The sequence below is a fragment of the Ciconia boyciana genome, chromosome 9 (assembly GCF_034638445.1).
Source record: "Ciconia boyciana chromosome 9, ASM3463844v1, whole genome shotgun sequence".
Classification (NCBI taxonomy): domain Eukaryota; kingdom Metazoa; phylum Chordata; class Aves; order Ciconiiformes; family Ciconiidae; genus Ciconia; species Ciconia boyciana.
The window spans coordinates 7,087,989-7,102,712 of NC_132942.1; the positions used below are offsets into that span (position 1 = coordinate 7,087,989).

At 58.4% G+C, this 14,724-nt stretch overlaps 2 protein-coding genes across 5 annotated transcripts; both read right to left on the minus strand.

Annotated features, from left to right (window-relative positions):
- Positions 1 to 28: 28 nt before the first annotated feature.
- On the minus strand, positions 29 to 4,890 carry CD74 (CD74 molecule). Of its 3 annotated transcripts, XM_072872283.1 has the most exons (9): positions 4,769 to 4,890; positions 3,011 to 3,186; positions 2,810 to 2,901; positions 2,660 to 2,713; positions 2,327 to 2,422; positions 2,014 to 2,104; positions 1,412 to 1,600; positions 915 to 1,010; positions 33 to 712 (listed from the first exon to the last, which is right to left on the minus strand). In XM_072872283.1, the coding sequence occupies exons 1-9, from the start codon at positions 4,837 to 4,839 to the stop codon at positions 705 to 707; spliced, it is 873 nt and encodes a 290-aa protein (XP_072728384.1). In that variant the 5' UTR covers positions 4,840 to 4,890; the 3' UTR covers positions 33 to 704. The 3 variants fall into 3 exon arrangements, with proteins under 3 accessions (XP_072728385.1, XP_072728384.1, XP_072728386.1); XM_072872284.1 differs by lacking the exon at positions 915 to 1,010 and having other exon boundaries at positions 29 to 712; XM_072872285.1 differs by lacking the exon at positions 1,412 to 1,600 and having other exon boundaries at positions 43 to 712.
- A 5,901-nt stretch (positions 4,891 to 10,791) lies between these two features.
- On the minus strand, positions 10,792 to 14,361 carry RPS14 (ribosomal protein S14). 2 transcript variants are annotated; one of them, XM_072871841.1, is made up of 5 exons: positions 14,205 to 14,361; positions 12,703 to 12,853; positions 12,226 to 12,387; positions 11,660 to 11,736; positions 10,792 to 10,904 (listed from the first exon to the last, which is right to left on the minus strand). In XM_072871841.1, exons 2-5 carry the CDS (start codon positions 12,849 to 12,851, stop codon positions 10,837 to 10,839), a joined length of 456 nt encoding a protein of 151 aa, XP_072727942.1. In that variant the 5' UTR covers positions 12,852 to 12,853; positions 14,205 to 14,361; the 3' UTR covers positions 10,792 to 10,836. The 2 variants fall into 2 exon arrangements, with proteins under 2 accessions (XP_072727942.1, XP_072727943.1); XM_072871842.1 differs by lacking the exon at positions 14,205 to 14,361 and adding an exon at positions 13,800 to 13,925.
- Positions 14,362 to 14,724: the final 363 nt, after the last annotated feature.

Here is a 14,724-nt window from a genome sequence, read left to right on the forward strand (position 1 = left end):
CAGCTGCAAAATGTAAGCACTGCCCTGTTAGAGTTGCTTACAAGGCTTTCTTATTAAAAAGTTTATTTGAAATAATTAGCTTGTGAGGTCACTTCTAAAAGAACGATTGCATATATTCAGAAAAATTAGAAGGGTCAGCTCCTCTGCCCACTGTTACCCACTGCTGCGGCTGTTCTCCAGCCTGAAAGCAAAAGCTGAAGGTGAGCACCTGTCTCTACAAAACTGAGCACTCCACAAGAAAAACCCTCTAATCTAGTAATCTAACAGGGCTTCAACCTACAGGGGTCAGTTAAGAAGCTGGTGGAGGTTGTTTTGCTGCTTTTAATGTTCATTCAGTGTAAGAAAGCATTAGTGGCTTGTTCTTCAGCAGGGGTGAGCGATCGCGTGCCGCTGCCCGGGTGCTGTGGGATCCCGATGAGCAAAAGGGAGTGGGATTTGTGGGTTCAACATCATTGAAATCACTTTCCAGCCTGCTCTACCCACCCTTTGAGGGAACACTTTGTCTCTAGCACTGATCCTGGTGGCACCTGCAGCAGGGGAAGGGTCACAACCGATGCCTCGAGGGGCAGGAGTGTGCAGGGGTGCCTGCTGTTAATCGTCTCAGTAAAGCAATGTAGGAGCAGAAATGAAATACAGCAAAAGAAAAACCAAAACATGGGAGCTGGGATGCTGAAGAGGGGACAGGCATCTGCTGGCGTCCTCTTCTACTTGGCTGTTGTGGGGGAAAGAGAAGAGCGAGTTGGTGACGTGGCTCCAGGACCTCCCAAAGCCCAGGCTGCTTTTGCCTGTGTCTCCGTCGCTACCTCTGCCACCCCAGCAGTGCTTCTGTGGCTCTTGGGGGTGGACCTGTGCCTGCCCCAGCCCCAAGGGCTTTCACCAACATCCCCAGCCCCACGACCACACTTGGCCCTCACCTTTCTCCAGACCCAGCTTGTGCATGTCTGCCCCAGAGAAGATCATCTCCTCCTGCTCCACAGGGGTGGGAGAAGCAGTGGTGGCAGCAGTGGCATCTGCAGAGGGAAGGCAGGACGTGGGTGCTGGACCCCTGGGACTGCCCCATCGCCTCCACCCCTCTGAGGGCAGCAGGGGAGAGCTACGGGTTTGGGGGCAAGGGGGGCTCGTGGAAAGCCGTGACTGCATGCCTCTGCTATCACTGCAAGCTAGCCAAGGAGGGCTGTGGTTTTTAGGGTCCCCTCCAGCCTTAACACGCTGGCACCAAAGAGAGCTGAGGGATGCTTTCTACAGCTTGGGCGCTCTCCTCTCCTCTCCTCTCCTCTCCTCTCCTCTCCTCTCCTCTCCTCTCCTCTCCTCTCCTCGGCTCCTCTCCTCTTCCCTAACCACAAGCAAAACGGGGCGCAGCATCCATGCACGCCGCTCGTTCATCTCCTCCATCCCCTCCCTGACGACCTACCGGGGCAGTCCAGCTTTTCCCGAGTGGCAGTGCCCTCAATCCTGGTGCCATTTTTGTAGGAGCACCAGCAGTAGCCCGTGGAGGCATTGCACTGCTTGGGCAGGTAGTCGCCGTTCACATCGCACTGCGGGTGGAAGTGACCCGGCCGGACGCCCCCAGATTTGGCCTCTGCCTGGCACTTAGTTTGCACTAGGGCAATAAAAACAAAGGGGAGACACCGTCAGCCCTGTGGGCCCTTCTGCTGCCCGGCAGCATCGGCGGCAGCTTTTTATCTAGAAGCAGCTAAATTAAATATAAAAGGAGAACAAGCCCCACCCCGGTGACCTTCCTCAAGCTCTTGGGCTAGCCAAGGACCGAGGATTTGGTGTGGTGCTCTGGCTTTTCAGACGTTTGCTCATCCCAAATGCCCTGCAGGCAGCAGCTGTGATGTCCTAAAGGCCACCAACCAGAGGGTCCCCATGGGACGAAGAGATCCATGACCAGCTGGGGACAGAGGGGTCAGTTGCCTTTGGGATGCCCCGTCCCGGTACCTCCTGGGGGGTGGCTGCTCCTGAAGGGCCAGTCCCAACCCTCCCCAGCTCAGCAGCCCCCATCCCTGATACCTTTCTCTGCTGGCATCTCCTTAGGCTTCTCTGGCTTGGGGTTCCTGGCCATTTCAAACAGCAGCCACTTTTGCATCCAGGATTCAAAGGACTGCAACAAGGGGAAGCGGCATGTTAACGGGGACAGGGGAGCCGTGCCACAAGCTCCAGCCTGGGCCAGGGAAGGTCGTGAGCACCACCACCTTCCTTGGGGTGGGAGTAACCCAAGCCTGGCTCAAGCAGCACTTTGTTTTTCCAGGTGGGGACACCCTCGTCCCTCCCCAGAGCGGGGTGCTCCTGGAAGGGGAAGAGTAAAACAGCAGCAAGCACTGACCTTCCATTCCCCATCAGTCATGGTGTTCTTCAGGCTCTTCAGGTTGGCCTTCAGGTTGTCCTTCAGATCCGGGAATGTCCTCCTGGGGTCTCCTTGCTGCAGAGCGACCACCATGGTGAGACAGGGCAAAGAAAAACGAGGTGGGGGGGTGAAGCTCTGCTTATATCAGCCAGACGGACATTGCAGGGGGCCAGGAGCTCCCAGCAGCTCTGAGTGCCCCGAGAGACCCCAGACCCAGCCAAGAGACGGCTTGAAGCTGGAAGCAGAGGGTCCCATCGCCTCCTGCAGCACAGGGGGCAGCTGTGGGGCCGGTGGGGTAGCGGGGGACCTTACCTGCAGCAGGTGCTTCACTTGGTCCTCAGTTTTGTTGCTAGCGGGGGCCATGTCCTCAAGAGAAAAGGCAAAGGGGCAGCGTGAGCGCGAGGGCTGGCAGCAAGCCCCGAGGGCAGCAGGCAGTGCCAGGCAGCAGTGGGCATCTCTTACCATGTTTTCTGCAGAGGGGGCAAGAGGCAGGACCCTCATGGCCAGGGGTGTGCTCACCATGGACATCTTCATCTTGTTCACCGGCTTGGCACCTGCCGAGGAAGGAGCGGCGTGAGCGGTGCCGGGTTGGGTGGTCCAGGGGGACCCGTCCCCTCTCCCCGGCCACCCCACCACCACACTGGTGCCCGTGGGGCTACTGACTGGCAGGCAGCTTCCTCTGCAGTGCCTCCAGCTGCAGGGTCTGGGAGGTCCTGGTCAGCTTGCTGATCTGCCCGTTCTGCTGGTAGACGAAGTAGATGGTGACGGCCTGGCCGGCGATCAGCAGGGCCACCAGGATGGAGAGCGTGGAGAGGGCGGCTTTGTGGCCCAACACAGACCTGCAGAACATTCCTTATGCTCAGCCCGTGCCACCGGCTGGAGGAGACGCCCCCATACCCTGCCATTACCCCCCCCAAAACCCCTCCTGCAGCCCACGTCACCCCCCCGCGCTGCCCCAAACACCCCCCTCCCAGGGGGTTTGCAGCCAGACAAACGTAAATTCCCCTGTCACGGCGTGCAGAAGTGAAATCTCAGCGTGAAGGTCATTCCTCTGCACTGGGGGAACCGAAACCCACTGCGGGGGCAAGGGGGGGGAGGCATGGGAGGGGTACCCAAGGAGCACGTGGGCACACAGGGGCTGCGGGCAGGGGATTTTGGGGCACGGCATCGCTCTGGGCAGTGCCTTTTGCGGGATGATGAAGCCACCTGAAGCCTCGCTGGTCCCGGAGGGCAGAGGACATACGCCATGGGATGCCGGACTGCAATTACTTTTTAAATTTTGTGCGAAAAGGGGCACGCCGAGCGCAGAGGCAGCATGCCAGCATGCGGGCAGGCCAGGCAGGGGATGTCGCGGTGCTGCCATCGCACTCGCAAGCCAAGGGAAGGCAAAGTCCAGCACCACGCGGCCACTGGCCATGGCGCCGAGGCCTCCCCGGGCCAGATCCCGCCCCGCCGGGGCGAGCAGGGCGCTGGCGGGGTGCAGGGGCGCTCCAGGGGGCCACCCCCTGCCTCCGCTGCCCGACGGGGTCGGGGCACCCATGGGTGCTGCCTGGCTGCAGGCAACGTCCGGAGCTGGGCTCGCTGCCGCGGGTGTCTGCCTGGTGACTGATGATGCCAGACCTCCCGGGCTTCTGATTGGCTGGAAGTTTGGGGGGGGGGGACGGGGACGGGGGGACGGGAGACGGGACACGACCCCGAGGGGGTTGGGAGATGGGGGCTGGTTGGGACATGGGGGGTGGCCCCACAAAGCCGGCTGGGCTCTGGGTCCGCGCTGTGTCCCTGCCTGCCCCATAGCCATCCTCCGCTCCGTCTGCCCCATAGCCACATCATCAACTTGCCTGCCCCGTAGCCATCCTCCGCTCCGTCTGCCCCATAGCCACATCATGAACCTTCCTGCCTCATAGCCATGCTGTGCTCCCATCCACCCCATAGCCTTGAGCCTGCCTGCCCCATAGCCATGATTTGAACATGTCCGCCCCATAGCCATGCCGTGCCCTTCATCTGCCCCATAGCCACACCGTGAACCTGTCCGCCCCATAGCCATGCCGTGCCCTTCATCTGCCCCATAGCCGCACCGTGAACCTGTCCACCCCATAGCCATGCCATGTCCCCATCTGCCCCAGAGATACACTATGACCCCCCCTTGACCCCATAGCCACCCCATGCCCCTGCCTGCCCCACAGCCATGCTCCAGCCCCTTCCGCCCCATAGCCACGCCACGGCCCCCTTGGCTCAAGAGTGCCCCATAGCCACAGCGTCACCCCCCTCCTGCCCCATAGCCACTCTGTGCCCCCTTGGCCCAACTGTCTCCCCTTCCACCCCACCGCCACGCAATGCCCCTCTGCCCCACATCCCTGTCGTGCACGCTTTGCCCTCCCCATGTCCCCTGTCCCCACACCCCCACGTCCCCAGCAGCAGCACCTCCGGGTGTCCCCGACATTGACCATGCCGCTGCCACGGTCGGAGATGAGGTCCCGCTGCTCCTCGGCCATGGTTCCGCTGTTGGCACCCCGATGGGCAATGAAAGCCCCGAGTGCCGCTGCTGGAAATACCCCCCCGGGACCCCACCCTCCCCTGCCACCCCCGGGGGGGGCCCGTAAAAAAGCCGCATTGGCTGCCAGCACCCGCATCACCTGTTGCCAGGCAGACCTCTGCTCGTCAGGTCTCCAGTCCAGAAATGATGCTGGGGCACGCCATGAGCACCGCAGCCACTTCCGTGGGGCATCGCTTCCCACCCCACCGCCACGGGCAGGTCACAACGCCCAGCCCGGTGACACTCTGTGTGGTGGACCGGGAGGGGGGCTCCGGTACCCCTGGGGGGGGCAGGAGGTGGGATACGGGGTACAGGACGTCAGAAGTGGGATGCGGAGGTGGGATGGGAGAGGCAGGAGGCAGCGCGGGAGGAAGGAGGTGGGATGCAGAGGTGGGATGCTCCCCACACCGAAGTCTGAGCAGGACCCTCCTGGGGGCATGCCATCAGGGTACATCCGCTCCTCACTCACCTTCGCTGCCAGAGAAAAGCTGCACTTCGGCCCAAACCCTGCCTTGAGGGTCACTTTGGAGCCCCCCCGGGGTGGGGGTGCTTGGCCAGCACCTCTCACGCTGAGCAGGTAATGATTAAAGGCCCGTCAAGTGCTTTCAGGTCCCCCCTCCCTCTTGGGGCACCCCTCTCACCCTGCCTACAGCAGCTTTGGGGGACTGAACCCCCAAACTCAAGAGAAGAGAAGCAGCCCTTCAAGGCAGGTGACCCCCAAAGCACCAGCGCGTGTGGGGCAGGGTGGGGGGGCAGCGTGGGTCCTCACCCCACAGCCCTGCTAGTGCTACGTGGGTGTGAACAGCCATCCACCCCCATAATGATCATTTTAGGTGATTTTATACAAGGACCTGGGGCAGCCCAGGGGTAACGCGTCCCCGACGCCAGCACCGCACCACGGGGCTTGGCCTCGCCGAGCACGCCGCATCCAGCACCGAGCTGGCTCCAGTGTCAGGATCCAGCACGACCGTGGCCAGAGTTCAGCCAAAAGTGAAACTCCGAGTGTGGAATTAAAAGCAATCCGCCCAGGCATCACCGGTTACCAGGCAAACCTCCCCACACACCGCCCAAGGGCCAGAAAGTGGTAAGGCTGGGGAGAGCCCAGGCAGGTTTCTTCAGCAGCTCCATCCCTTCTCCCGGATCAGCCCCAGCACCATCCCACCGGCAGCACGCTGGGAGAGCGGGGTTAAGGAATTATCTAAAAGCATTTCCAAGGAGCAGGGCAGGGTTTCCGGGCAGACGCTGTTTCTGGAGGAGAAGCAGGCGCTGGTGGGACGATGCTCTGGCTTCCCAGGTGGGAAATCGCAGCCCCCACGCAGGGGAAGGGCTTCGGTGCTCGGGGCCCGGTCCCATCCCCAGGCTCATACGACCCAGCCAGGAAAGCCCCGGGGCACCCAAGGGTGCAGGGACCCCCTGCCCAAGGGTGTCCATCAGCCTCGCCCCAGCCATCCCCAGCTCCTGCCCCACCTGCATTCCTCCCTGGAGGCTAGTTTGAAGACAAATAACTTATCTGCTGCTTTTCAGGGGATGCTGCATTTAGAAACCATCTGAGATGTTTAAAAAATTAAGGGGGGGAGGGAAAAAAAAAAGAAAAAAGCACATAAAACCCTTCCATAAATTTTTCATCTCTCCCCTCACTCTCGGCCCACGGTGGGCACTGGGGGGTCTGGGGGGATGTGGGATTTTCTCGCAGCCCCGGCCCTCGCTGGGCTGGCAAGCCCCCCGCCCTGGGGCCACGCTCCGGGCGCATTCTGTGACCAACCTCAGCCATAAGGGGAACTGCAGCAAATCTGAACAGGAACTCGGTGAGCAAAACCCTCAGCGAAGTCATGGAGCTGGGCCCAACTCTGCAAACCACAAGGGCAGGTGATAAGCCAGGGGGTGGGGGACAGCCCTGCTCCCCCCACGAGCAGGCCGAGCCCCCCGAGCCCCCAGCCACAAGCCCAGCTGGGGGCTGTCAGCACCGAAGCAGCCCTCGCTCTGCGCACAGACATTTCCATTAACTTCTTCAGACCTTCCCCCCAACACGCACACACACCTTTCTGCACAGGGCCATGGCATCTGAAGCCTTTTAAGTCTGTAAATGGATTTTTCCGAGCAGATGCAGACCTTTTTACAGAGCAGCTTTCAGCCTGCCTCATCCCCCTCTCTTTCTTCCATAGCCTGAGGCTGGCACCCAGACCCAGCACAGGCTCTTCACCACCCTGTCACCCCCGAGGCTTCGTATTTGCGCACGTTTTGTGCTGCCCATGAAAAACTTGACAAGCACCATTACAGGAGGCTGAGGAAACAGCTGTCTTTTGGGGCAAAAGCGGCCATCTGGAGCAGCGAGCAGTCTCAGGACTCGGCTCAGACCTGCCCGTTCCCCGGGGGCCTCGATCCAAGCCAGCAGAGCAATTATTTCAGGCAGAAATAACCACGCGGGCATTCACGTGAAGCCATTCATTACCAGCCGAGCCTCCGTCGCGCAGCCCTCGGACCCTGCGCAGACTGAGGTTTGATGAACAAACCCACATTTCTCACTGCCCGTGAGACAACACCCTCCGCAGCACAGGATCGGCTCCGGGCAAACCCGAGGGGAACGGCCGAGCTGCAGGGCTCACCGGCGAACACAGACCCGTGCCCGGGGATTTTGTGGGCTGGGGATGCGCTGCAGCCCCCGAGCAGCCCCGTGCCCTCGGCGGGACGACCATCCCTGCCGGGGAGACACAGGGTGGGCAGCCACACGTGTCCCCCACCCACGCAGCCAGAGCCAGGGAGCCATCACCCAGCTGCAGGGGGTTTGCAGGTGATGCTGTTCCTCGCCGGATCATGCAAGACAAGGCAGCTGGGTAGGGGCAGGAGCAGGCAAGAGCCATGAAACCCATCCACACCGCTCAGCCAGGAGTCTTTCCCTCCAGACAGCCCTGGGACGCACGCCGGGCAGCCCACTCTGCGCAGGCACCTGCCTGGCTCTCCAGTTTCTCTTCCTCATTTCTCCCTGGGGGGTTTCACACCAACAGGGGAAGTTGTTTCAAAGACGTCAGATTGGCTAAGAAATAAAAGCCATTTTTTGCCATTAATTGTGCAGGGAGCCCAGGGAACGCCCTGCCCACGGCACGGCACAGCACAGGGAGGGCAGCAAGTGGCACGGGCTGGGCTTACAGCAGCTCAGCCCAGACAGCCCTGCGCACCCCAGCAGAGCTCCCGCTTCCAGAGATTAAGGGCTAATAAAGCAAATCCACCTTCCTGCGCTGGGCAAAGCTCCTGCCACCTGTGCAAGCCCCAGCAAACCTCCTGGGGGAGGATACACCAAGCAGGGCAGTAGGCCTGGGTTCCTCCTGCCTCGGGTTAGGCACGAAGGTCTCAGCTGGTGCTTCAGCAACCTGCTCTCCAGAGCCGAGCAAGGCCAATGCCACCGCAAGGCTCACCGCCACCGGGTGCCAGCCCGCTCTGTGCCGCCCAGAGCTTGGCCTGACCCTGCTACGTGGTGGGAACCCACCCGACAGATGAAAAGCCGCTTCCGTTCTTGTGCCCTGGGAGCGGTACGGAGCAGACACCTTCCCTCGTCCAGCTCTGCCCTTAAAAACAGCAGAGTAAGTCAGCCTGCGCCAGGGTGGCTGTGCTCTGCCTCGGTGGGCAGCGGAAAGGAGCCAGAACCGACCAGGAAACACCACAAACTGCACCCGAAGAGACAAGATGGGTCCATAAAATTCGTACCACTGCAAAGGTCCTGCCTCGGATTTTATCACAGAATGCCTTGGCTTGGAAGGGACCTTTACAGGTCATCTAGTCCACCCCCCCTGCAAGAGCAGGGACATCTTTAACCAGATCAGGTTGCTCAGAGCCCTGTCCAACCTGACCTTGAATGTTTCCAGGGATGGGACCTCCACTACCTCTCTGGGCAACCTGTGCCAGTGTTTCAACATGCTCATCATAAAAAATTTCTTCCTTCTATCTAGTCTAAATCTACCCTCTTTTAATTTAAAGCCATTACCCCTTGTCCTATGGCTACAGGCCCTGCTAAAAAGTTTGTCCCCATCTTTCCTATAGGCTCCCTTTAAGTACTGAAAGGCCACAAGGCCCCTCCACGTTCCCAGAGAGTTTTCCCCCCAACATACCCCGTGAAGCAGCCACATTAATGTCACCCGGGACAAAGTAACTCCTACCGGAACAGCAATAGGTTTCAGTGTATAGAGAGTGTATAAAAGACATTATTGACTAGAGCTGTTAGTAACACACCACACCTTCGCCTCCCGCTCCCTGGTCCCTCCTCAGAGCCACTGCTGGTTTCATGTTTTCAGCACCTTCTCCACAGAGTTCAAAGAACACTTCGAGTACAGGAAAATAGTGATTTGAACTGCAAATAGCACACTTTTAAGACAGTAAGGGAATTTTATTCTGAAGTTTTCCATGGCCACATATAAAATTACAAGTAAAACACTATGGCTGCACCAAGGGAAATGCTGGCTTAGGAACATGCATCCAGGCAGAGATTTTTTCCACAGAAAGGGGAAGTCATGTATTAAGCAACAGTTTGCAGAACACCCAGCAGTAGTTAGCTTGCTCACAAGCCCAGCTTTCTTCCCCGCAGCAGGGACACCTCCAAGAGATCGTGACTCACTTTGAAACCACAAGCATCCAAGTAGGTTTCACTATGAAGACCAAGACACACCATGGCTTCAGATCAGGCAGCCTGGTTTCCTCCGCTGTGAAACTCATCCTCTTTTTACCACACAAGAGCTAGCACTCGACAACTGAAGACCAAGCCTGACAGGAGCAACACGCCCTGGATCCAGTCCAGGCTGAGTAACTCTACCAGAACAGGGACTGCTTTGAGAGCGGAGTGCCTCCAGCACCGCCAGTCAAAGCATCCTTCCCCGTGAGGGGAGGTGAAGGAATCCCCCGTGAAGCGTTTGAAGATGAAAAGGTGTGGGAAAGAGCCCACGTGAAAAGTGGTGAGGTTCTCAAGCCTCGGGATCTGGAGGCAGACCTTATCCAAGAGCCCAGGACACCAGAACACCGCCTTCCAGCTTCATTTTATAGGTCACTCGTCATCATGTATAAGACTATTCATATTGGCCATATAACTGTGCTAAGAATCCTACGGTTTTTCAACCAGTTCTGATAAATAACCATCACTTAAACCTGACCCCAAGTATTCCTGGACAAACATTTTACCAGCTCCAGATGAGCTCACTCGCTCATTGCCAGGAGCCCCACCGAACAGTACGCGACTGCAGCAGAGGAGGAAAGGCACGACGAGCCGTAGCCGCCTCTACAGCAAGCTCCTACCGACCGCACACCGTGTGGCTGGGGAGACCACAGGACAGCGTGACAGACCCACGTCATAACAGGCGCTACACTGCATGAGGGCTAAAGTCACCACTGCGCAGGAGGAATTTTGACAATTTCACCTCTCTCGAGCTGTGTAAGCCACAGCTATTTTAACCACAAGCATACAGAACCCACCTGTCTTAAGCTATACTTCTCAAGTATTGTATGGCCCTGAATCTTCTCTTGGTCTAAAATCCTGCTACAGCCGAGGAAGTGACAGACACAGGAGCGATCTCAAAGCCTGGAGAGCTAGGAAGAGAACATTGGCAAAGGTGGAAATGGGCATTTGTTCCAGGTTTTCTGTGGAGGGCAAAGATCAGTGCAGGAAGCAGGGCGTGACAAAGTGAGGAGTCATTTTTCTTAAATACCTCTGTAAGTATAAATATATAAACAGAGCGGCTGAGGGAGCTGTAGCTCCAGTGCTTTTAGAAGCTTTTCCCATGCATATTCGAAAGCACCTCTGGTGCAGCAGTGCTAACAACCACCCCAACCCAAACCAGAAGCCCAGCTTCAGAGGATAAGCCGTTCGTGGACGTAACTAAACTGAAGCCACTCAACTTCTGAGCATACCTCAGTAAGAAAACACACAGTTGAGAAGAGGTTTAAAAGAGAGCTTTAATGACGAGAGGTGCAGCATTGTTTACAGACGACGTCCACGGCGACCACCCTTTCTGCGAGTGCTGTCAGAGGGGATGGGGGTGACATCCTCTGCAGGGACAAGAAAACCCAACACAAACTGTTACCTTCCAGAGGTACCCCAGGAAACCAGCCGGGCACAGCCACCCAACCCCAGCAGTCACCCCGACAGTCAGCCACCACAGGAGCCACGCACAGGCAGAACGAATGCTCCACGGGAGTCAAGATATTTGCAAACTCGCCGAGGGCTGGGCATTTTAATGCTTAGGAAGCAAAAATCCCCATCTCCCATCCCACTTAAACCAAGTAGCCACAGCCTTTCCGAAGAAGCAGAGGGTACACGATGTAACTTCCAGAGCAGCCAACACCACCGCTTCTTGTGGCTCCCCTACAAGGTCTGGGACTCTCCCTCAAAGAGTTGGAGGAACTCCATTATTACTGAGTCAGTCTTAAACGGAGACCAACGCAGTATTTCTAGGTGACGGAACGGCTCTGGCACAAACGGTTACATCAGAGGGGCATCGGTATCCTGCTGTACAGCTGGGGTTTACTGCACAGACAGAAGCTGGGTTTCTGAAGTCTGCTCACGCCACCTCCTGGTGAATCGTCAATTTAAGAATCTGTTTAAATTAAAATCATACCTACAGTAGCATCTGACAGAGGTCAAGCAGAACATCCCAAAGCCAAACCGTCATTCCAAGCGGCATACATGCCTGCAGAGCTCCTTTTACTAAATAATCCCTCAGAACTCATTTTTTGAGGCGGCAAGGCTCTGCGTTGATATACAACGACATACGCATCTAGCTATCGCTTTCTCCATCACTCACCAATGCGGCCGATCTTCATTCCAGATCGGGCCAGAGCTCTCAGGGCTGACTGGGCACCAGGTCCAGGAGTCTTGGTCCTGGAGGAGAGAACCAGAACCCACAATCCCTTAAATGATTCAGAAGTTGAACAAAGTTCACAAACAACTGACAACGTTAAAATCACAGTTTCCCCACCCTAAAACATCCAGATTCTAGAACTCACCCTCCTCCTGTCCCCAGACCCAAACCATTCACACACGCACTTTGCTGTCACTCCAAGGTAACACATCTCCAAGTTGACAGCACCTCCCCATCCACTACCGGATAAATAAGAGCACACCCCAGCTCCAGTCAACTGAAGACGCCCGTTTAGAACAGGTTCCAGATGCTCAGTGAGAGACGACCACGCCAGCCAGCCACCATACGATACGACAGACATCCTTCAGGTCAACTTTAAAGTCAAACTCCCAGGGTGCATCTACCTTCCCAACTGAGGCAGTGCAAAGAAAGGACGTGGTGCAATCTGGCATGGTTCTAAGAGTGGACACATCCTCTGGGAATGCCAGGGCCCAGCCGCTCCAACATACCTATTTCCACCAGTAGCACGCAGCTTGATGTGCAGGGCAGTGATGCCCAGTTCCTTGCACCTCTGGGCAACGTCCTGGGCTGCCAGCATAGCTGCATAGGGAGAAGACTCGTCTCTGTCTGCCTTCACCTTCATGCCACCAGTCACACGGCAGATGGTTTCCCTACAAAAGGGAAAGAAGGTGTTTAGAAAAAAAGCCCTTCCTCTTCCTCCCCACAAGCCAGCTTCTGGGTACAGACAGAACCTGTTATTTTGAGCGTTACTGGATCAACAAGCTGCCACCCAGTACCTTGAGCACAATACTCATCAGAGGAGCGCACCAAGCCATCTGGTCTATGTTCACGTATGCACACCGACTTATCTTACAGCTCAGCAGAAGCTCAAGGATGCCAGTGGAGCCTCTTGCCAAATCTAATTTCCGTTTTCAAAACAGAAGAAGCCAGGTACTGCAGGGAGGCGACCAGTGTTCAATACTCACTTGCCAGAGAGATCAGTCACATGGACAAAAGTGTCGTTGAAGGAAGCAAAGATATGGCAGACGCCGAACACGTTTTCTCCTTCAGCAACCTGAGGTCCCAAGCTGATGACCTGTTCTTCCTTCTTCTCCTTGCCCTTACGAGGTGCCATTTCTGAACAACAAAAGAAGAGAAGTATGAGTGATGGTGGATTTCTCACCATTCTCTTACAGTATTTTATGACATTCCCTGCCACTGCAACCTTTTACCAAGATAAATGAGTTGCCATTGGCAAAACGCAGGTAGTAATTTTGGGGTACAAGCAGACTTCTTGTAAAACCCAAGATTCCCAGCTTTGCCCCACGCTGGCAGGCAGGTCACCACCCACAACTGTTCAGTGGGGTCTCTCCTGCTGCACGTCACGGCGGCCGATGTCCCCTGGCACCACCGCAGCAGAGCACAAGGGAGCCCCCTTCCTCGATAGCCAGCAGTGCCGAGAACTTCCCCTTGCTCATTTATATGACTTTATGGAAACAAAATACCTAACCAAACAATCATTAGAGACCTGGGTACTGTCACGAAGCTCTGCCTCTGCAGACCTTTCAAGCACTAGCTTGGGTTCTTCCATGCTATTGGTCTCCTAACCACATCCTTGGGACTAGCCCAGGTAAGTCTTCTGCCTCTGAAGCGTACGCTCAGCTACGGAAGACGGCAGATGCAGCACTCGTCGCTGGTTAGGTGGCCGGGGATGCTGTGCATCTGCTCCCGAGCGCAGGAAGACGGTTCCCTACTGTCCTCTCCTGCCAAATCCCTGCTACAACTGGCGCCTCGCACAGGAGAAAAGTCTCACAACTTCATTAAGGAAATCAACCCAAACACGACCTGCTTTCGCTCGCAGGCCGCAGCCCGACGATCCCCTCTCCACAGAGAGCAGCACTGAGCACCGACTGTTAAAGCAAGGCCTACGCGGCCACGCTGACAGAGCCCCCCGACTCCTGCCACAGCCAACCAAAGGCTCCGTGGCCATCGCCCTCCCCACCGCCGCCCATAAAGCCCAGCGACACCGACACGACAGACAGAGCGAACGCCGAGCCGCGCGGGCCGTAACGCCGATATTCACCTCAAAACGACGTACCCGCCGCTCGCCTGAACCCGCGCTGGACACAGCCCCGGCCGCTCAGGGCCCAGCGGGCGGGAGGAGGCTCGCACCGCCGGGCCCCGGGGCGAGCCTGCCCGCAGCCCCGGCCGAGCACGGAGCCGCGGCCCTACCCCGCGGCCCGGCCCGGCCCGGCCCCCCCGCTCCTCCACCCCCAGCGGGGAGCGCCGGCCCTCCCCCGGGCGCCCGGCTACACCGGCCCCCGGCTCGCCCGCGGCCTAGCGCCCCGCTACCGCCGGCCGCGCCTCCCCCACACCGGGCGCGCTGTCCCGCGGAGCCCCGGGCCCGAGGAGGCGGGCGGCGGGTGGGGACGCGGCGGCGGGGCGCGGGCGGGCGGATGGCGGCGGATGGGCCGCAGCCCCCGCTCACCTGCGCGTCTCCTCCGGCGGCCGCCGCTGGAAAGGAAGCGGCAGGGGTCAGGGGGCGGAGGTCACCGCCGCTCACCCGGAAGTGATGGCGGAAGGCGGCGGAGTGCCGCGGGGGAAGCGGCGTTTCCCCGATCGCAGGCGCCGGACTCTGCCCCGATCCCGATCCCGATCCCGATCCCGATCCCGATCCCGATCCCGATCCCGATCCCGATCCCGATCCCGATCCCGCGGCGCCGGCCGCCGCCGTGCAATCGTGAACAGCGCTCCCGAGGGCGAGCCGGGCCGACCTCCCCAAGATGGCGCGGCCGCCTCCCCCCTCCCCAAGATGGCGGCGTCACCCTCCCGGGGGTCCCTCCCCAAGATGGCGGCGGCCGCCTGCCGAGGAGCCCTCCCCAAGATGGCGGCGGGCGCGCGGGCGCCGTTGGCTGTCTGTGCTCCTGACAGAGCCGTGCCAGGAGAGCTTCGGAAGCTCAGGCCTGAATCGGTTTAAAAAACAACTGGAGGAAAATCGGCGTAGCGCT